The 22,428-nt window shown below is 35.9% G+C and overlaps 5 protein-coding genes across 5 annotated transcripts; 2 read left to right on the top strand and 3 right to left on the bottom strand.

Moving 5' to 3' along the window:
* Positions 1-5,089: 5,089 nt before the first annotated feature.
* Positions 5,090-6,955, bottom strand: LOC133323731 (stress-activated map kinase-interacting protein 1). Its single transcript, XM_061532652.1, has 2 exons — positions 6,210-6,955; positions 5,090-6,151 (listed from the first exon to the last, which is right to left on the bottom strand). Exons 1-2 carry the CDS (start codon positions 6,948-6,950, stop codon positions 5,165-5,167), a joined length of 1,728 nt encoding a protein of 575 aa, XP_061388636.1. The 5' UTR covers positions 6,951-6,955; the 3' UTR covers positions 5,090-5,164.
* A 2,432-nt stretch (positions 6,956-9,387) lies between these two features.
* Positions 9,388-12,716, top strand: LOC133323728 (mitochondrial intermediate peptidase). Its single transcript, XM_061532648.1, has 3 exons — positions 9,388-9,522; positions 9,590-11,251; positions 12,414-12,716. Exons 1-3 carry the CDS (start codon positions 9,388-9,390, stop codon positions 12,714-12,716), a joined length of 2,100 nt encoding a protein of 699 aa, XP_061388632.1.
* A 272-nt stretch (positions 12,717-12,988) lies between these two features.
* On the bottom strand, positions 12,989-13,294 carry LOC133323732 (uncharacterized). Its single transcript, XM_061532653.1, has 2 exons — positions 13,179-13,294; positions 12,989-13,082 (listed from the first exon to the last, which is right to left on the bottom strand). Exons 1-2 carry the CDS (start codon positions 13,241-13,243, stop codon positions 12,989-12,991), a joined length of 159 nt encoding a protein of 52 aa, XP_061388637.1. The 5' UTR covers positions 13,244-13,294.
* Positions 13,295-20,719: 7,425 nt separating this feature from the next.
* On the top strand, positions 20,720-21,513 carry LOC133323727 (transmembrane protein 223). The gene is made up of 2 exons (XM_061532647.1): positions 20,720-21,146; positions 21,221-21,513. The coding sequence occupies exons 1-2, from the start codon at positions 20,720-20,722 to the stop codon at positions 21,511-21,513; spliced, it is 720 nt and encodes a 239-aa protein (XP_061388631.1).
* Positions 21,514-21,662: 149 nt separating this feature from the next.
* Positions 21,663-21,943, bottom strand: LOC133323730 (H/ACA ribonucleoprotein complex subunit 3). The gene is made up of 2 exons (XM_061532651.1): positions 21,880-21,943; positions 21,663-21,817 (listed from the first exon to the last, which is right to left on the bottom strand). Exons 1-2 carry the CDS (start codon positions 21,931-21,933, stop codon positions 21,677-21,679), a joined length of 195 nt encoding a protein of 64 aa, XP_061388635.1. The 5' UTR covers positions 21,934-21,943; the 3' UTR covers positions 21,663-21,676.
* Between the last annotated feature and the right edge of the window lie 485 nt (positions 21,944-22,428).

Raw genomic sequence — 22,428 nt, 5'->3', positions numbered from 1 at the left:
ATATCGGATCATAAATGCGACCTGTACTTTGTTTACAATTTAACATGGACAGACAAACGGACGGACGCATGCATTTTCGACTTAAAAAGTGATTCTATGCATATTCTCAAAAGGAACCATGGGTCTATCTCGTTTCCTTTTGCCTGTTACAAACATATGCACAAAGACATAATACCCTGTACCACAGTGTGGTGAAGGGTATAAAAATAAATATGAGGTCATCAAAAAATACTTTTTTTATACCACGCTTTATTTAGGTCCTTGAAAAAAATATTGTTTTTTAAAAATCCACACCCTTGAGGTCCTCAAAAAATACTTTTTTTAATACCACGCTTTATTTAGGTCCTTGATAAAAAATATTGTTGTTTAAAAATCCACGCCCTATGAGGACTTCAAAAAACTGTTCTTGAGGTCCTCAAAAAATACTTTTTTTAATGCGTGGATTTAGGTTTTGAAAAAAATATTGTTTTTTAAAAATCCACACCCTTGAGGTCCTCAAAAAATACTTTTTTTAATACCACGCTTTATTTAGGTCCTTGAAAAAAAATATTGTTTTTTAAAAATCCACGCCCTATGAGGTCTTCAAAAAACTGTTCTTGAGGTCCTCAAAAAATACTTTTTTTAATGCGTGGATTTAGGTTTTGAAAAAAATATTGTTTTTTAAAATTCCACGACTTGTTGAGGACTTCAAAAAACTGTTTTTTAAAATCCACGACTTGTTGAGGACTTCAAAAAACTGTTCTTTAAAAATCCACGCCTTGTTAGGGACTTCAAAAAACTGTTTTTTAAAAATCCACGCCTTAATTTTTTAAATCCATGCCTTGTTGAGGACTTCAAAAAAAAAATCTTTAAAAATCCACGCCTTGTTGAGGACTTCAAAAAAATAGTCTTAAAAATCCACGCCTTGTTGAGGACTTCAAAAACATATTCCTTAAAAATCCACGTCTTGTTGAGTATTTCAAAAAAATATTTTTAAAAATCCACGCCTTGTTGAGGACATCAAAAAATAGTCTTTAAAAATACACGCTTTGTTGAGGACATCAAAAAAATATTTTTTAAAAATCCACGCCTTGTTGAGGACTTCAAAAAATAATCATAAAAAATCCATGTCTTGTTGAGAACTTCAAAAATTAAAGACTCAGACATGAAAAAATTACCGTGAGAAATGTCAAAAATGAAATGCCACAGCATTGAAAGGGTACTGGGAAGCATGCAGGCGGGTCAATAATGGCATTGGGCTATTTTTGTTTTTCTGAAATTCGATCTTTTTACACGGGATTTGTGGAGTAATGTATAGGATTGTTTATACAAATGTGTTGGAAAACGCTTTGGTTCCCTCCGCTGCAGAAATTATACCGTTTGTTTGGGTGTTTCAGCTTGACAATAACCTCTAAACATACACCAAAACATGTCAATGTTTGGTTGCGGGAGTCAAAAATCAGGGTTTTATAATGGCACAATCATCATATATTTGCCCTGTAGAAAATCTTTGCAGTATCAATGATAGCGAAATCAAAAGTGTTTTACAAAAAAAAAAACAGTCATAACCTCAGCATTTTATCAAATCAAATTCAACATTTTATTAATTGAATGCCTCGTAGTAGTTCTGTCGTAATGAAAAACGGTAATGGTGTCGATTACTAACGAAAATTGCTTCATTATAAGAAATAATTAAAAAGTTGCTTTAGTTTTGACCATGCAAAAATTGAGTCAATTTAATATTCCATAGAAATTTGTTTATTTCAAAATAAATTTTAGGTTTATATTTTTTGTTCTTTTTTTAATGAATTAATTACCTATTTATTTCTAAAAAAAAAAACTTTCACTATAACTTTATTTTCAAAACCATTTAAAGCTGATTTATTCAGTTGCTTTAGTTTTGGAAACCAGTGTACTTACTTATTCCTTGCCCAGAGTCATTACCCATGTAAGTTCGTGATTTTAGATGATAAATATGGTATGTAGAGCGATTAGAAAGACAGACAAAAATACAAATTTTGATTCCCTTTGATCCCATAAATATTAACGAAACATCGCCAAAATATATAGATGTCATCCTTAAACTTTATCCAAATCTTGAAAAATTACGTAACGATCTGCACAATATTTAAAAGATCGATAATGTTAATTTAGATAATTATATTAAATGACCCATATTTCATGGCTCTACAAGTAAAATATACTCAAGATATAAATAAGATGGCTTTTGCGGTACCAAAAAAAAAAAATTGTCAAAAATATATTCTATAAAATGCCAAAAAAACATCTTAGAAAAAATCTACGATCGATGCAGTGTTACTAAAGAAAAAATCGTTAACCCTTTCAGTGTTTTTGTCGAATATATTCGACATTTAAAATTACTGTCTTTCTTTGCGATTTTTCGGTTATCCCATGTACCGTTACAATTGATGTTTTTGCTGAGAGAAATGCAAAACTGTCCGTGTGTTAAATTAGGAATTGCTTTATTTCTAAACTCTGTGCCTTTATATGATCTTAAATACAAAATTTTAGATTTTTATTCCGACAAAAATTTTTTGACACCGAAAGGGTTAAAATATCTACTCTCAAAGCTGCGCCCACTGCTACATATAGCCCCTAAATATACATTCTTTAAAAATCATGCAACTGCAGTTTTATATGGCCTTCAAAAAAATTCATTTAAAATCTGCGCTTCAAAAAGTATTTTAAAACAATCGACCCTCTACCATAGCCGACAATCTACCTAGAATAGCGTTTGATATAGCCCTCAATTCTTCCACATTTTGACACAGTCTCAAAAATATTTTCTATGAAATATATAAGCCATCATATAGCCCTAAATGAATATTCATAAAAAAATCTGATATAGCCCAAAATAATATTCTTAAAAATTACACGCTTTGATATAGAGCTCCAAAAATATTTTTCCAAAATAAATTCCTTTAATGTTTTGAGATCGCCCTCAAAGAATAGTCTTAAAAAGCTACCTTTTAATATAGCCCAATAAAAATATTTATTAAAAAATCTACGCTTTTATATAGCTCACAAAAATATTCTTATGAAATTATACTCTTTGATATTGTTAGTACCATTTAATACCTATGTTCTCTTATGTATTTTCAATAGCATCTCCATATCTCAACACTACACACCAATTCTGACCACTACAGAAATCTCGTATTCACGACAGAGGGGTCTACGATTTGAACTGACTCGAGTCTTACTCGGCCAACGTCTGTCACCTCAGCCCATTGTGTACAAGCAATAGGGCTGCTACATAAACCACAATAAGATAAATCTAGCTCTATACTAAAATTACTTATTTCTAAATCCAAAATCCAAAATTAGTATCAGTTAGTTCACTTCACATACCCCAATATTAATTATAAATTTTTCCAGCTATATCGGTTTACCTAAATCCCAATTGTATCAAATTGTGTACCCTTTAGTGCACATAAGTAAAAAAAAATGTCCATTACTACCTACATCATGCAATCCAAATTGTACCAAATTGAGTGCCATTTAGAACTCAACAGTAATCCAAACTCCAAATTTTAGGAATCTAGCTCTATCAGTTATCCCAAATTTCAAATTGTACCAAATTTAGTACCATTTAGGATTACAGCTCTTTCGGTTCACCCAAAATTCATATTGTACCAAATTAGTACGAATTCCCCAAACTACCAACATACCTAAATTTTACAATGTAGTAGTAATCTTATTTCAAAATTTCAGTGTTCCAGCTCTATCGGTTCACCCAAATCCAAATTGTACCAAATATAGTACTTTTTAGTACTTTTCGTACACAAATGAATAAATTTCCAAAACTACCTACATATCGCTATCCTACAATCCGACGGTAATGATGATTTCAAATTTCAGGATTCCAGCTCCATCCGTTTCACCGAATTCAAATTGTACAAAATTTAGTACAGTTTAGTACTTTTCGTATACACGTGTACAGTAAAACCACCTCCTTATAACGACACTATTTCTCAACCTTAATTCGCATTCCAAATTTCAAGTTTTTAGTCCTATCCATTCACATGCTACGAAATTGTACCAAATTTAGAACATTTAATACTTTTCGGATGTTTATAGTTCGAATGTCCAAAAGAAAACCCTTCGCTACATATATTCTACACTCTATCAGTGACCATCATTTAAAATTTAGGGGTTCTAGCTCTACCGGTTCGCCAAAGATTCTTCAGCTTCAGCCGTTAGTCAGTCAGTAACATTACTCTTGTATTAGTATAGATAAGAATGATCTTTAAAAAAAATCTAGGCTTTGCTATAACCTAAAAAATATATTTATTACACATTCATATTTATATATTGTTTACCTATATTTCCGATTATTAATAGATTCTCTCCCCATAGAACGGAAGTTTGTATTATTAAATATATTTTAAAACCTCAACCTTAATAAATCACAATAATAAAATACTCATTCATTTTTAATAAACATTTAAATGTCGTTAAGCCTTTATTTCCGTTTATTAATAGATATTTTTTCAAGTTCACTCACAGTATGTCAAACTCTCATAGTTTGATGTGCACGTAAAATGATTTTGCATTTTTAATATACGCTTATTATATTTTTTGTTTATAATATTTGTTGTTTTTATGATTTCCTTTTAATGTATAAAGTGACGTAGATAGTATTTAAGATTATTTATGTTTTTTTTTTATTAAAATCAAAACAAAATTAAATCTTAAATCGTATTAATAAAATTGGAACTTAAATGTAAATATAAAATATGTATGTATATATGTAGTATTATTAGCTTAGAGATACAAATACTTTTGAAACTATGAATTTGTGTTAAAAGTTGTTCAAAATGATGTATTGTAATATTTGAGGTGAGCGTTGATATAGAAAGGAAATTATTTAAATACAAATTTCTTTGATTTTTCCTTCTTAAAGAATGAAGGGAGTTTCCGATGATTACATATGTGAAAACTCAAATAAACCATAATTTATGAAATTTTAAGAAGTGATATTTTAACTACCGCACTGCAGTATGATTAAATCCACTTCACCTCATCATAACCTTAAAATCTATTTTAGATATTTTTGTGATTGTTGTAATTGCAATATTGTAGCATTTATATCATTACATTTTCCCGTCACACAGGAATGCAACAGATAACGATAACATTGCATATAGAAATTTTTTAGATACTACAATTTAAGATGCTTCTTAGCTTGACTCTTTTCCAATTTACGCTGTTTTATGCTAAGGAATTCACGTCGTACCTCGGACGAAGTCATCTCCAGGATACAATTAAGTTTTTTGTAAATTTGTTCAGCTGTTGGCAGTGTCGTTTCAAAATCATAATGTTTAAAACGTATACTTTGTGTTGATGATGATGACGATGATGAGGTGGGATGGGCGGCGGATGAACTTGCCGCATTCGATGAACTGCCGAGGAAATTAAATGGTGATGAAAAATGTGGATAATGTCCAGGACTTGTGGGTGAATGGGCGGTAACACTTAATCCTCCGCCAGTTTTGCCATCATTCAAGTTAGCCGTGTTAATGGCGGAGGCAGATTTCAACCATATACGTAACACAGCTTTCATTGTACGCTTCTCGACAATTTCACAATGTGCCACAGCATCAATGGGATAGGTAACAGCTCTCTGTTTTGTCCAGAATTTACCATGTTTATGTTGATCGATTTCAATGCGTTCACCGGATATACCCAAAATGACTTCAGTTTTAAAGAATTTCTTATCGATAATATTGAGGGTATAGGTGCGATAAACAGGGGCCTCCAACATATCATCTTGACTTAGAATACGCTCCTCCAAATCATCAACACGGCCATCAATGCCGGTGCTATTGGGACCACCATCAACATCATCTCTATCATCGGCATCAGCTGTACTGTTATTATGTGAATTCACAGCCAATGCAGCCAAGCGGGCCTTATCATCTTCAGATGTCATCGATTTGGTGGGACCCGTTGCAGGGGGTACATTTTTCCTTTCGGCCAATGTTAGGTGAGAGAAACCAAATTTGGAAAATGGTTCATCATTATCCAGTGGGGGAAATTCCTCCAGATCATCATTATCTTCAGTCATATACAGTCCATAGTGGCGTACCGATTTCAAAGGTAAATCCGGAAATTCTATGGAGGCTTTATAACACACCAAACCAATGACCTACAAAGAAAGGTTCTCAATTACAAAAAGAGTCCATTATTTCTATCGCTCCACTCACCTGATATATCTTTGCATGGGACAATACACATATTTTCAATGGATAGTTTTTCTCCTTCTCCGGCAACATGCTAATAAAAATCTTTATGGTCTTGACGGGCACCCCAATCTGTGATGTGCCATCAAATTCAGCATATTTTTGGAATTTATTTTCCACATGTTTTGGACTATTTGCCAATTTCAGCGACAATTTACTTTTCAATTTATTATCCCCCTCTCCGTCTTTACCCGCATCCAATGGTGGCTGAGCTTTTACAGGCTTCCGTTGAAAGAAATCATTACTCTCCGGCTTTACAACATCATCTTCATAGTTAACCCGTTTGGTTTGGGCCGCATTACGTCGAGCCCTATCCATTTCTTCCAATTTCTGTGCCGTATTCGAACGAAAACGATGAGCTCCCACTTCTGGATACATTTGTATATCGAAGGACTGAGCTGTCAAGTCCACGTCCTCATCATCACTTTGATCCAGACCAGGATAACATATGAAATCAACCTCCTGCAGTGGTGGATCATAATTACGATGATGCACCGGCTGTGGAGGTTGTTGACCAGCAATCAAGGAACGTCGTTGTTGTTGCTGTTGGAAATTACGTGTTCCATTGCCCTGAAACTTTTTGAGGTAATGCTTGGGCAGATCATCACTAACCATAACAGTCTCACACATTCCTGTATCATCGGTGGATATAAATGAATTTCGTATGTGACACAGCAACCAATGGGGATTGGAGTAAGTTGCCATTGTCGAATATTTATCAGATATTTATTTTCAGAAAATTTCTTGGAAAATCTACTTTTTACTACAAAAAAGAATTATTTTTTAACGCAGAGGAAGGAGAATGACCAATAAAGTTAAGAAACAAAGCAAAACTATGTTTAGAATATGTGTAAAATGAAAGAAAAGGAAAATTCTTCTTCTTGGTGGTAAGAAATTCACTATTAACTGATAACATGTAATAGGATTCTATAGATCGTTTAGAAGTGCAATGACCTTTACAAATTTTAAATTTTGTTCGTTCCAAATACCACCGTTTATCGTGGAAAAGGAATCTAGCGGAATTGTTTAATAGCACTGTACTCTTGCATGAACTCAATAGGGACTGTCAGCGCACATCGTACTCTGGCCTTACGATGCAGTTGTATTTCCCATTCATACCTATGGATTTCTTCTTTGGTGGTGGGAGGCACTGAGGAAGAGAAATTAAGGGCTAAGCAGAATGCTCGCGTTGAGCAATCCGTTGCGTTATATGTTATCGAAAATACAACAACCACAAGGAAACGATATGCGTTTGTGTTATCGTTTCCTTGTGTTGTTGCGGTGTACACACTATCATTTTTGAATGGCACTCTTGCCCAAATTTTGCTTGTTTGATAGTGTGGCCTCACATGTTTGTCATTCATCAGGCAACCACAAAAATATTTATGGTTGTTGGACAGTCAGTAATCGATAAAAAAGTTGACAGTCAAAAATGATAGTGTGTACACCGCTTTAAGTAGTGTGCAAATATTGCCAGCAATCCTTGTAGCCCGAGCACCTAGAAGCACTATTCAGGCTGTTATGAATGCGATAATAAATCTTCAGGCACTTTATTCGTTAACTAGAAACACATTTATGATGAAGGATATAGCGACATGGCGAACTTCACACAATGAGCACAGAAATGTCCCAAACTTTAGAAGAGATTACGAACTCTGTCACAATAGAAATTTAAGGCACCTTAATTTTGAGGAATTTAAGGGCTAAACAGAATGTTCGCGTTGAGCGTTTTTTGTTATCGCGTTAACGCACGCAAAAAGTTAAAATATATTTAACTTCAAAGCGCAGCGCACATCAACTTCATGCGTTAGTGTTATCGTTTCCTTGTGGTTGTTGTATTTTCGATAACACAAAACGCAACGGATGGCTCAACGCGAGCATTCTGCTTAGCCTTTAGAATAACAATGCCAAGCAGAAAGTCCTGGGCGGGTGAACTTCCTCCTCTTGACGGTCTGTCAATATACACAGGCGGTTCAATAATGAAACAGAAACTAAATAATAATTTAATTTAATAATTTAATTTAGCAACCCTGAAAGCAACGGAGTTAGTCAAGGACCTGTGTACTAGTGACTCGGTACCGGTAACTATTTTTGGCGACAGTCACGCGGCACTCAAAGCAATTATATCGTGGACTATAAACTCTAGGGATGTTCATGAGTGTAAAAAAACTTTGCAGGATATGCGACATTTTGTTAGATTTCGAAATAAAACAGCTTTTGAGCGTGCTCGATGTGGATCGCATTCAATTTAGGGCACTGTTAGATACTTTTGACAAAATTCGGTCACTTCAGATTAACGAAGTGAATTATTGTAATCTATGTGAGGATGAAGAGGAAACAGAAACGATCGAACATTTACTTTGTCGATGCCCCATGCTTCGATGCAGAAGGTATACACTTTTTGGGAGATTCGAAGTAGAAACGCTAACTTTTTTTCTCCAAAAAAGACCACAAAATCATTTAACAATACTTCGATGCAGAAGGCATAAACTTTTTTAGGGAATTCGATATAGTAACGCTAACCTTTTCTCTCTAAAATAGACTCCAACATTATTTAACTATATTTAACCTACTGCTCTTTTCTATCACCATCATCTTTTATCCTTCACAATGGACAATACGTCTCCTGTAACGTAGCACTACCGATCTGTTTATAAAAGGTTAATAAAATGTCCTTGCCTGCTCCAAAGTTTTTTCCGGAAAACAACTTGAGGTCCTGCTTCTACTTTTTGGCTTCTGTCTGACAGCTTTGGCTTGCATGGACGATTTAAACATGATATCGCATGTAATTAATCGGAATTCCGAAGTCGATGTGAATCGCAAAGATCACTCAAGAAAATTCCATTTTTGGTTTCACTCTATGTTTGGCTACTACTCTCTTCAAAAACCTGAGACGTACGATCAGAAAAGATAAGAATCTCAATAGGAACATAACTTATCGCTTCGATTTTCATTTATGAAAAATTCATAATATTCTGATTTTTTTCAACTTTGAGTTGACATCACTGAAACCCCCTCTATTTTCTGTTATATCAGCTGTTTCTAGAGGGAAAAAGTAAACATTCCTCGAATTCGCCGTGGTCTCAAACAAAACGCAAATAGATTTGCTCTTCATTTCATTCTTAAACTTTAAAAATACACTATGACACTGCTGAAAAAGCCCACTGTGGTGTTACTGCAACAATGTTGGAGGAAATCCGTTACAACCTGGACCCCATTGGCAACGGCCTTTAATTCACCGCCATATAAGAAAATCAATTTTACACGTAATGAAGCGGTAAGTCAGATGTAATACAATTTACCAGAACCACTTATATCATTCACCTTTATGCTCTTATTTACAGGGTCTCTTTTGTATGCCGGAGTTGAAAAACCATGAAGGTTTCTATTTGTTGAAAGACAATGTCACCAATCACACCGAACAATTAATACAGGAGGCCATATCGCCGAATCGTCAACGGAAAATGGTACAAATCTTTGATGAACTATCCGATTCCTTGTGTAAAGTGGCCGATTTATCGGAATTTATACGTGTGGCTCATCCCCAGAGTAAATATGCCCAGGCGGCGGAGGATGCTTGCATCAGCATTAGTGGTATTGTGGAACATTTGAATACCCACAAAGAATTGTTTATGGCCTTGAGTAATGTGGCCCATAATGGAGATATTGTGCCCACAACCGAGGTAGATAAACATGTCTCCAAATTGTTCCTCTTTGATTTTGAACAGTCTGGTATTCATCTGATAGAAGAGGAGAGGGAAAAGGTGGTACGTCTGAATGATTATATTTTGCAATTGGGTCAAAAGTTCATGCATGGAGCTGTACAGCCAACAGCATTTCCACGTTTACAAGTTCCCGAATCTATTAGGAATTATTTCCCTACGGAAGGAGATCAAATTCTAGTATCCGGTCTTTACACAAATTCAACTAATGGCTTGGCTCGGGAAGCCGCCTACAAATTGTATTTATATCCTTCGGAAAGGCAAGAGGAACTGCTTACGGATCTTTTGAAATGTCGTCATGCTTTGGGTAAGATATGTGGCTTCCAAACATATGCCCATCGTGCCCTAAACTCCAGTACTGTGGAGAGTCCTGAAATGGTCAAGGAATTTATTGATGAATTGACGCGGGAATTAAGGCCACGAGCTGATGCCGATTTTCGTGTAATGGAAGAAATGAAACGCAAAGAAAGTGGCGTGAAAAATGCCACTCTTGCAGCCTGGGATACACCCTACTTTACTTCACTCATGAAACGGAACGCATTGAATGCCAACGCCAATGAATTTTTACCATACTTCAGTTTAGGTGGCTGCATGCAAGGTTTGGATAATTTAATGCGTTCCCTGTATGGTATTAGCCTACAAAATACCGAAATGCAACCGGGAGAATCATGGCATAATGATATCTACAAGTTGTCGGTGGTACATGAAAAGGAGGGTCTGCTCGGTTACATCTATTGTGATTTCTTTGAAAGAAATGGTAAACCAAATCAAGATTGTCATTTTACCATACAAGGTGGCAAGCGATTAGCGGATGGTTCATATCAATTACCAATAGTGGTGGTAATGTTAAACCTCTCACAACCACGGTGGACGGGGCCAACACTATTGACACCCTCCAGAGTGGATAACTTGTTCCATGAAATGGGTCATGCAATGCATTCGATGTTGGCACGCACAGAATATCAACATGTTACGGGTACCAGATGCTCCACCGATTTTGCTGAAGTGCCTTCCGTATTGATGGAGTATTTTGCTAGTGATCCCCGGGTGGTGCGTACCTTTGCCAAACATTTCCAGACCCATAAACCTATGTCAGAGGATATGTTGCAAAGGCTGTGTGCCTCAAAGAACCTTTTCTCTGCCAGTGAAACTCAACTGCAGGTGTTCTATTCGGCATTGGATCAAATCTATCATGGTGATCCATCGAAACAGGGAGCAACTACCACAGAGACTTTGAAAAATGTACAAAGCGATTACTACAGTTTGCCATATGTAGAAAATACGGTAAGTTGTTGTGGGATAAGTCATGCTAAAGATCAGTGTGGTTCCAAACGGCGAGAATACTACGATTTAATTTTTTCCTGCCAAAACTATATCTAAATCTGAACCGATTTTCACGAAAACTAACACACATCATTCAGTACGCTATGCTAAACTTTGTGTAAATCGAGAGATATTTAGGGACTTTGGTGCACCATTTACATTAAATCGGACGAAAAAATATATGGGAGCTATATCTAAATCTGAACCGATTTTCACGAAACTTAACACACATTCTAGACACAATTCAGCACGCTATGCAAATTTTCGTGCAAATCGAAAGATATATAGGGGCTTTGGTACATAAAATCGGACAAAACTATATATGGGAGCTATATCTAAATCTGAACCTATTTTCGCGAAACTTAACACAGATCATTATGTACTTAATTTAGTACGCTATGCCAAACTTCGTGCAAATCGAAAGATATATAGAGACTTTGGTACTCCATTTACATTAAATCGGACGAAAATATATATGGGAGCTACATCTAAGTCTGATCCGATTTTCACGAAACTTAACACACATCATTCTAGACTCAATTCAGTACGCTATGCCAAATTTCGTGCATATCGAAGGATATATAGGGTCTTTGGTGCACTATTTACTTTAAATCGGACGAAAATATATATAGGAGCTATATCTAAATGTGAACGGATTTTCACGAAACTTTGCACACAACATTCTAAACTTAATTCAGTGCGCTATACCAAATTTCGTTCATATCGAAAGATATTTAGGGACTTTGGTTCACCATATGCATTAAATTGGACGAAAATATATATGGGAGCTAAATCTATATCTATATTAGTCCCAACGGCTCATTGTAGATCTATATTTCAGGACCGACAGAGACTAACACCTGCACCGTGACAGGATCTTTGTGAGTAACTATTACGAGAAATAGAATTTTATAGCAAACTTGACTCCAATCGCATCCATATTTTACCTATATTGTCATTGGGTATGCATTGGTCCCAACGGTACTTTTGAGGCCCATAACTCCTAGTCCTACTTATAGTATACGATTCGGGACCGTACCTTCATATGACTTAAGACTTAATTTCTTTCTTGTGTTTGATTTTAAATTGTTTTTAAATTTTTAATTTTTTGTTTATCTTCTAGGCCTGGCAATTACGTTTCTCCCATTTGGTGGGCTATGGAGCCAAATACTATTCCTATTTAATATCGAAAACAATTGCATCCTGGATATGGCAAACCTATTTCGAAGATAATCCTTTCAATCGTGAAGCTGGTGAAAAATATCGTCAAGAAGTTTTGGCCCACGGTGGTGGCGTACCCTCACGACAACTGGTGGCAAACTTCCTAAAACGTGATCTCACACCCCAAAATCTGGCGCAAAGTCTAATCAATGAAATTGACATAAACAATGATAAAATTAAGCATATGCTGAAAACCGATGCTTAACCAAACTATTTACTGCCTAGAACAAACAAAACCCCTGTTAAAAAGTTATTTTCTTAATTTTAGTTAAATAGACACATTTTTGTTATAATTTTTATCAGTTTGTTTTCTTTTTTTTAATAGAAATGTAACACCACGAAATACATACACGACATTGGTTGGCCAAAAACAATAAAAACACCAATCTTTTGTAGTTTTCAATATTTCAATTTCATTGGGAAAAAGTTATATTCTTAACATCTAAAAATTATTGAACAAATGTGGGGGGTGGGCGTCTAATGGGCAATGGCTGGCATTATTTCCACTCCGGCAAATTCTTTGGCAATGCGAATACCCAAGAAGAATAGTCCGAAACTTTTGACCACCGACCTATGGGAATCGAAGAAAAGAAAATATTGTAAATATTGTCATATTAGGTTAGATGTTGGTATTTTTCAATTTATGTATGAGTTGTACGATATTTACCATTGGAATTCATTGTGGTAAATGCTTTTGAAGAAATTAACAGCTACGTTGCCTTTTTGTGCCATTTTTTATGTAATATTTGTAACTTTTAGAATTTTTACGCGAGTAAAAAAGGGCTAAGCAGAATACTCGTGTTGAGCCATCCGTCGCGTTATATGTTACCGAAAATACAACAACCACAAGGAAACAATGACACAAACGCTCGAAGTTGATGTGCGCTGCGCTTCGGAGTAAAATATATTTTAACTTTTTGCGTACGTTAACGCGATAAGAAACCAGTAAGGAAAGTAGTAAAGTCGGACGGGGCCGACTATATGATACCCTTCACCACTATGGATATATTAAACAGGACTATTAACATGAAATTGGATGAAATAAAATATGTGATATTTATCTAAATGTGAATCTACCTATATATCCATAAGTTATATAAATCGACTTCAATCAAATATAAATAGGTTATCTGTTGGGCTATGTCTGTACTTCTAGAAAACGCAACTACGTAATTCTATGCTCAATTTTGTACGTTGTGCAAAATTTGATGTCAACCTGACTAGCATGAAGAGTTTGATGTCCAATTTACTTAAAATCGGGCGAAAATATATATGGAAGCTCTATCCAAATATATCGAAGGATATATAGGGACTTTGGTGAACCATTTACATGAAATCGGACGAAACTATATCTGAATTTGGGCCGATTTTCTCGAAACTGGGCAGACATCATTCTAGGCTCAATTCAGTACGTTATGCCAAATTTCCTGCAAATCGAAAGATATATAGGGACTTTGGGGCACCATTAACTTGAAATCGGACGAAACTATATATGGGAGCTATATCTAAATCTGGACCGATTTTCGCGAAACTGGGCAGACATCATTCTAGCCTCAATTCAGTACGTTATGCCAAATTTCATGCAAATCGAAAGATATATAAGGACTTTGGTACACCATTTACCTTAAATCGGAGGAAGATATATACGGGAGCTATATCTAAATCTGAACCGATTTTCACGAAACTTTGCACACATCATTCTAGACTTAATTCAGTGCGCTATGCCAAATTTCGTGCAAATCGAAAGATATATAGGGACTTTGGTACGCCATTTACCAAAAATCGGCCGAAACTATATATGGGAGCTATATCTAAATCTGAACCGATTTTCACGAAACTTGGCACACATCTTTCGTGGCTCAATTCAGTACGCTATGCCAAATTTCGTGCAGATCGAAAGATTTTCAGGGTCTAAAGTCCGTAAATCGGGCGAAACTATATATGGGAGCTATATATAAATCTGAACCGATTTTCACGAAACTTGGCACACATCTTTCGTGGCTCAATTCAGTACGCTATGCCAAATTTCGTGCAAATCGAAAGATTTTCAGGGTCTAAAGTCCGTAAATCGGGCAAAAATATATATGGGAGCTATATCTAAATCTGAACCGATTTTTCCCAATTTCAATAGGGTTCGTCCTTGGGCCAAACAAATGAGCTGTGCCAAATTTCATCCAAATCGGATCATAAATGCGACCTGTACTTTGTTTACAATTTAACATGGACAGACGGACGGACATGCATAAATCGATTCAGAAAGTGATTCTATGCATATTCTCAAAAGGAACCATGGGTCTATCTCGATTATTTTTGCCTGTTACAAACATATGCACAAAGACATAATACCCTGTACCACAGTGTGGTGAAGGGTATAAAAACGCTCAACGCGAATATTCTGCTTAGCCCATGATCCAATAATAAGGTCGTCCGATAAGGCCAGATGATTTCACCCGAGCTGTCAAAATGCTGCGTGAAGTTAGCGACATCGCTAACTTTCAATAACAAAATTTTTATCGAAATTACAGGGTGACACAGAACATCACAATTTCACGTTTAATACTATTTTTATCAACAGTGCTTTCCAACAGAGATAGCGCAGAATATTATAAAATAATAATTTTTCAAAATTATTAATAAAAATGTTAACATAATTCATTAGTAATGAAAAATAATAAACAATATGAACATTTTGGAACATATTTTATTATAATCTAAAACTAAAGCATTACTAAATCACATTTTAATCCAGTGAATCAGGAGAGATGTCCGCCTCTGGAAGCCTCCCTATTCATACCTCGAACATAGTGATGGTACCAAATGAAAGAGGGAGGCTCTACGAGTATTTTGGTATGCACCATATGTTCAGATTCAGTTTTTTGTAGAACAAAGTTGCTGAATTTCTGATTTCCAACTGGTGGTCAGGACACCAAAATGGCTCTGGAAGCCTCCCTATACAAATCTCGAACAAAGTAAGGGTGCCAAATGAAAGAGGGAATCTCTACGAGTATTTTGGTATGCACCATTTGTTCAGATTCAGTTTTTTGTAGAACAAAGTTGCTGAATTTCTGATTTCCAACTGGTGGTCAGGACACAAAATTGGCTCTGGAAGCCTCCCTATACAAACCCCGAACATAGTGATAGTACCAAATGAGAGAGGGAGTCTCTACGAGTATTTTGGTATCCACCATATGTTCAAATTCAGTTTGTGTCCTGACCACCAGTTGGAAATCAGAAATTCAGAAACTTTGTTCTACAAGAAACTGAATCTGAACCTATGGTGCATACCAAAATACTCGTAGAGACTCCCTCTTTCATTTGGTACCATCACTATGTTCGAGGTATGTATAAGGAGGCTTCCAGATCCATTTTTGTGTCCTGACCACCAGTTGGAAATCAGACATTCAGAAACTTTGTTCTACAAAAAACTGAATCTGAACATATGGTGCATACCAAAATACTCGTAGAGACTCCCTCTTTCATGTGGTACCATCGCTTTGTTCGAGGTTTGTATAGGGAGGCTTCCAGAGCAAATTTCGCGTCCTGACCACCAGTTGGAAATCAGAAATTCAGCAACTTTGTTCTACAAAAAACTGAATCTGAACATATGGTGCATACCAAAATACTCGTAGAGCCTCCCTCTTTCATTTGGTACCATCGCTATGTTCGAGGTTTGAATAGGGAGGCTTCCAGAGCAATTTTTGTCTCCTGACCACCAGTTGGAAATCAGAAAATCACCAACTTTGTTCTACAAAAAACTGAATTTGAACATATGGTGGATACCAAAATACTCGTAGAGACTCCCTCTTTCATTTGGTACAATCACTATGTTCGAGGTTTGCGTAGAGAGGCTTCCAGAGCCATTTTGTGTCCTGACCACCAGTTGGAAATCAGAAATTCATCAACTTTGTTCTACAAAAAACTGAATCTGAACATATGGTGGATACCAAAATACTCTTGGAGACTCCCTCTTTCGTTTGATACCCTTACTTTGTTCGAGGTTTGTATACGGAGGTTCCAGAGCCATTTTGGTGTCCTGACCACCAGTTGGAAATTCAGCAACTTTGTTCTACAAAAAAACTGAATCTGAACATATGGTGGATACCAAAATACTCGCAGAGACTCCCTCTTTAATTTAGTACCCTTACTTTGTTCGAGGTTTGTATACGGAGGCTTCCAGAGCCATTTGGTGTCCTGACCACCAGTTGGAAATCAGAAATTCAGCAACTTTGTTCTACAAAAAACTGAATCTGAACATATGGTGGATACCAAAATACTCGTAGAGACTCCCTCTTTCATTTGGTACCATCACTGTGTTCGAGGTTTGTATAGGGAGGCTTCCAGAGCCATTTTTGTGTCCTGACCACCAGTTGGAAATCAGAAATTCAACAACTTTGTTCTACAAAAAACTGAATTTGAACAAATGGTGCATACCAAAATACTCGTAGAGACTCCCTCTTTCATTTGGTACCATCACTGTCTTCGAGGTTTGTATAGGGAGGCTTCCAGAGCCATTTTTGTGTCCTGACCACCAGTTGGAAATCAGAAATTCAACAACTTTGTTCTACAAAAAACTGAATTTGAACAAATGGTGCATACCAAAATACTCGTAGAGACTCCCTCTTTCATTTGGTACCATCACTTTGTTCGAGGTTTGTATAGGGAGGCTTCCAGAGCCATTTTTGTGTCCTGACCACCAGTTGGAAATCAGAAATTCAACAACTTTGTTCTACAAAAAACTGAATTTGAACAAATGGTGCATACCAAAATACTCGTAGAGACTCCCTCTTTCATATGGTACCATCACTATGTTCGAGGTTTGTATAGGGAGGCTTCCAGAGCCATTTTTGTGTCCTGACCACCAGTTGGAAATCAGAAATTCAACAACTTTGTTCTACAAAAAACTGAATTTGATCAAATGGTGCATACCAAAATACTCGTAGAGACTCCCTCTTTCATTTGGTACCATCACTATGTTCGAGGTTTGTATAGGGAGGCTTCCAGAGCCAGTTTGGTGTCCTGACCACCAGTTGGAAATCAGAAATTCAGCAACTTTGTTCTACAAAAAACTGAATCTGAACATATGGTGGATACCAAAATACTCGTAGAGACTCCCTCTTTCATTTAGTACCATCACTTTGTTCGAGGTTTGTATAGGGAGGCTTCCAGAGCCATTTTTGTGTCCTGACCACCAGTTGGAAATCAGAAATTCAACAACTTTGTTCTACAAAAAACTGAATTTGATCAAATGGTGCATACCAAAATACTCGTAGAGACTCCCTCTTTCATTTGGTACCATCACTATGTTCGAGGTTTGTATAGGGAGGCTTCCAGAGCCATTTTTGTGTCCTGATCAACAACTTTGTTCTACAAAAAACTGAATTTGATCAAATGGTGCATACCAAAATACTCGTAGAGACTCCCTCTTTCATTTGGTACCATCACTATGTTCGAGGTTTATATAGGGAGGCTTCCAGAGGCGGACATCTCTCCTGATTCACTGGATTAAAATGTTTGTGACTTAGTAATACTTTAGGTTTAGATTATAATAAAATATGTTTCAAAATCTTCGTATTTTTTATTAGTTTTCATTACTAATGAATTATGTTAACATTTTTAGTAATAATTTAAAAAAAATATATTAATTTATAATATTCTGCGCTATCTCTGTTGGAAAGCACTGTTGATAGAAATAGTATTAAACGTGAAATTCTGATGTTCTGTGTCACCCTGTAATTTCGATAAAAATTTTGTTATCGAAAGTTAGCGATATCGCTAACTTCACGCAGGTGGTGGATTTTACTCCTAAATTGTCGATAACGATTGCTTCTGACACGACCTGTTTATTGGATCATGGCTTAGCCCTTAAAGAGCAAAGGAACATTAAGGAACTAGTTCCTTTTTAAAAAAGAAACGAGGAAGATAAGCAGATCGATCTTTCTCCTTCCTTTTTGAACTAGATTGCCCAACTCTAATACATATGATAGCTGCTGATGGTGCTGGTGGGTGGTGTAGTGAATTGGATTGTTGTGGTGTTGCCAGAGGTTTTAGTTTCCGTAAATGTATAAATTAAGTAATTATCAATCCCCCCTTTATATTGAAAGGCTTTATCAAATTTGAACGACTAAATTAAAAATCAAATATAATTTGAGAAATTTTCGATTCCTGCAAATTCTGGAGGATCGCATATACACCACTAAGATATATTGCAATGAATATGAAGCCCAAAATGGTACATGATATTAGTATAGGCGCTATGCAGATACATTAACTTATATTGAAAAGGTTATGTGAAGAAGTTATAACCCTCCAAGATCCCGGAATACTTAATCACAGCCACTATAGCCACTTCGGTTCGAAAATGTTCCTAAAACAGTAGATATGATCGTGGACCAATAGTGGTAATTTTTAGTATGAAATATTGGCCACCGAATGACGAACAAAAAAATTTATGATTTCAAAAAACCGAATACCACAGGTTTGTTTTTCGATTTCACTCGTAGGTCTTTGGTCCATATAAATTAAAACTACATAGAATTTGGCAAGGAGGGGTGGATAATACCACCACATGTCCAATAAAAAAAGGACATACACTTAGGCCAGTTTAGACCTGTTGTGCGCTCTAGAGATGAAAAGAAATTTAGAATTAGGGAATTTAGATTAAACATATTAGGCTGATCTCCCTATTATTCTAAGAATTCTCTATTTATTAGGATCGGTTAGTCCTTGTCATTGTGTTCGAAGGCCTGCAAATGCTGGGCATTGGAAACGCTCCAGCGTTTCACTATATTCCACCTGCTTCTACCCTAGCATCCAATCTTGTGGTTGAGGTGTACCATAAGAATACCCATCAATCTGCTTATTTCTTTTTTGTTTAGCGTTAGGATTTGCTAAGTTTTGTCTTCATTTGGATCACCCCATACCCTCGTTCCTAAAGGGTTTGGAACGAGGGTAAAGGGTTTGGCATTGCTCACATCTATTGTGGGTAGTGCTGCAGCATTTCTAGCTAGTTGGTTGGATATCGTTGCCTATTACTGGTGTGTGGCTCGGTACCTTCCTTTGGCCCAATATAAGGTCTGGTTGAAATCCTTCGTCGGTTAAGGTTGTGTATGATGTTCGTTTCGTCATGGAGGTGGTCTACTGGTGTCATGCTGCCTTGAACTACAACAGGGTGTATGTTGTAGTTCAAGGCAGCATTCGCTTACATGAGTAAATCACCACTGACCGACCCATTGTTCAACAAGGTTTCATTGTCAGCTTTCCAGGAGTTGCCGTCCTCTACTTATCGGACTTGAAAAGGCTATCGATGGTTACACCCAGTATATTGAGGTAATTTGTGATCGGAATCGGTTCTCCATCGACCAGTGGAAGCTTCATTTCAGTCGTCCAAATGGTGAACAGTGTGTCTGTAGATTTGGTGGCAGATATTTTCATATTCCTCAAATGGAAGAAATTTTAGATTGGTCCTCGAACATCTTGGCATGGTTGACGGTTTTCCAAACAGTCTTTGCCTTTTATTAAGTAGAATTAGAATTTTTCTCTCCCTGATATTTACATAAACTTCACTGTTCACCCCATTAATATCCCAATTGGATGTACGAAACCGGGAACTGTCGTTACATATGATAATCTCTGCAGTGAGTTTTATAGCTATGAGGTAGATCGGCATCGTTATAATTGCGGTCAAGTGGATTTAAAGGTAAAATAAATCAGGGTAGGACAAATTGAGGTTAATAACAAAAAAACGACTATAAATAATAAAAATTGTTTCTACACTTACCTTAAAAAGACGATGAAATATTATAATTTCATCCTAAAATCCAGTAGGGAATACCATGAAATGTTTTTTCATCCATAACAAAAGTTTACTTCCAGTCGAACGCGGTAAAAATCATTTGCATTACAATTATATTCTAGTATAATTAAATTTAATTTGAATTTATTTGAAATGATATTCTAAACAATACACAACGAGATGGACCAAACCATTCAAACCCAGAGGTTCCCTGAAGCTGAGGTTCTGAAATATAGTGGTTACAAAATGCATTGCAAAAGTTACGTTTGTCTAATTCGTCTTCTGCTTATATTCAGCATCCACATCTGGTAACATTGCCTTCTGTTGTTAATTTGCAAAACAGCTGTTACGATTTTTTAGGTTATGTTTAAAAAGTTAAATAAAAATAAAAACCAACGATAAAGATATATCAAAAAATGAGCAGTTTACTGCGTTTATTAATAAATCCCATAAAAAGTTCTCACTGCCAGCCACAAAATGTACGACTGTTCAGTCAACAATCTTCATTGGTGCACCGGCTAAAAGAAGCGTTGACATTCAACGTAAAACCCAAACAAGGCAGCTCTCCAAAACAATACTGCAGCCGGGCTTATGATGTAAATACAAATGTTGCCAAAGATGTTATTATGTACAAATATGAAAATCCTAAATTTTTCAAAATTATCAACATATTCGGTATTTGTCAATTTACATTTTGGACATATTTATCGCATTTTGCTTTTACGTCATTGCGTGATGCACCGGTCGAACAAAAAGAGGGCCAGGAATTGGCCTGGTACGAACGCATCAATTTGGGAGAGAATAAATATCGTAATGGTATTACGATAATGTGTTTTGCCATTGGTAAGTAGAATAAAAACAAACAATTTTTTGTGGGTTCTGTTATTCTAAAAATTTGTATCCCTTCCCTCCCTTAGGCTATGGTGTCCTATTTGCCGCCTGGATGTTTACCCTGCGTTCGGTACGTTTCTTGATTCTACGAAAAGGAGGTAAAGATGTCACAATTGTGACATACGGCCCCTTTGGCCACAATCGCATTATGACCGTCCCTTTAAAAGATGTCTCAGCCCAACAGCCGCGTGAAATTGCCAAAGTACATTTACCTCTCAAAGTACGAAATCGTTCCCTCTTCTATGTACTTGATATGCGAGGAGAATTTAAGAATGCACGATTGTATGATTACACTGCCGGATTGAATAGACGTTTCTAACTGAAAAAACAACACTTTGTTTTCTTTATATGTAGAAAATGCAATAAAGCAAGTTATTTATTTCTAATACACATATATGAACAATGTGCTGTTAAGTCTTATAAAATATGTATATTTTTATCAATTACAAACTAGGAAAATTTGAAATAAAATTTTTGGAAACTTAATAGACAGGTTCTGGTTTTTGTGTTAACAGCAAACCAAAACGTTTCTTAATGGTTAAACGTTGTCTGGAGTATTTGTCCTCGGGTGAGAAATGTGCTGGATGGGCAGAGATTGTGGGGCGTCCATCTTCAGTACGTTTCTGGAAAGGAGAAAAAATGTGGGTAAATACATGTATCCATGAAATTGTTTTATCTATATTACCTTCAAGGTGTAAACACGTTCACCATTTTCGTTCAAAGTGTACATCAAATACATTTTTATAAGGTTTTTAGGTAATAAAAATAATTAACAGCAGAAAATAGATCTATTCACTTGGGTTACAAACACGTGTGTTGTGTGTTTATTTTCTTTCAGGTCTAACAGTGTTGGTAAGCGTAAAAGTCTATAAGTGATACAGTGTTGTAATTTGTTTGGCACTGAATTAGTGAAACAAGTAACGTAGTTTAGGTGTTTACTTTGCAGCGTTGCAGTCTTTAATTAGATAACGTTTACAAGGAAGACGCTTATGGTGAAAAGCAGTGTAAGCTATCACTGTTGAATGAGAATTTCCATATTTAGCTTGTTTCATGATTAGGTGCGATGAAAGACATTATGTCCATGGTCTATATACTAAAAAGATAATGAAAAAAGAAGCATTAAAGAAGAAAAGCAAGAAAAATTAAGGTTAGGTTTGATAAATTTAAATTTACGAAATCGATCGATCTCAAATGTCAATTTAATAGCGTATACGTCAAATATAATTCACTGCAT

The sequence above is a fragment of the Musca vetustissima genome, unplaced genomic scaffold (genome assembly GCF_032173495.1).
Source record: "Musca vetustissima isolate MV318-11 ecotype Yass unplaced genomic scaffold, APGP_CSIRO_Mvet_v1 utg17042, whole genome shotgun sequence".
NCBI classification, from domain to species: Eukaryota; Metazoa; Arthropoda; class Insecta; order Diptera; family Muscidae; genus Musca; species Musca vetustissima.
This window is presented reverse-complemented; position numbering and strand designations above follow the sequence as displayed.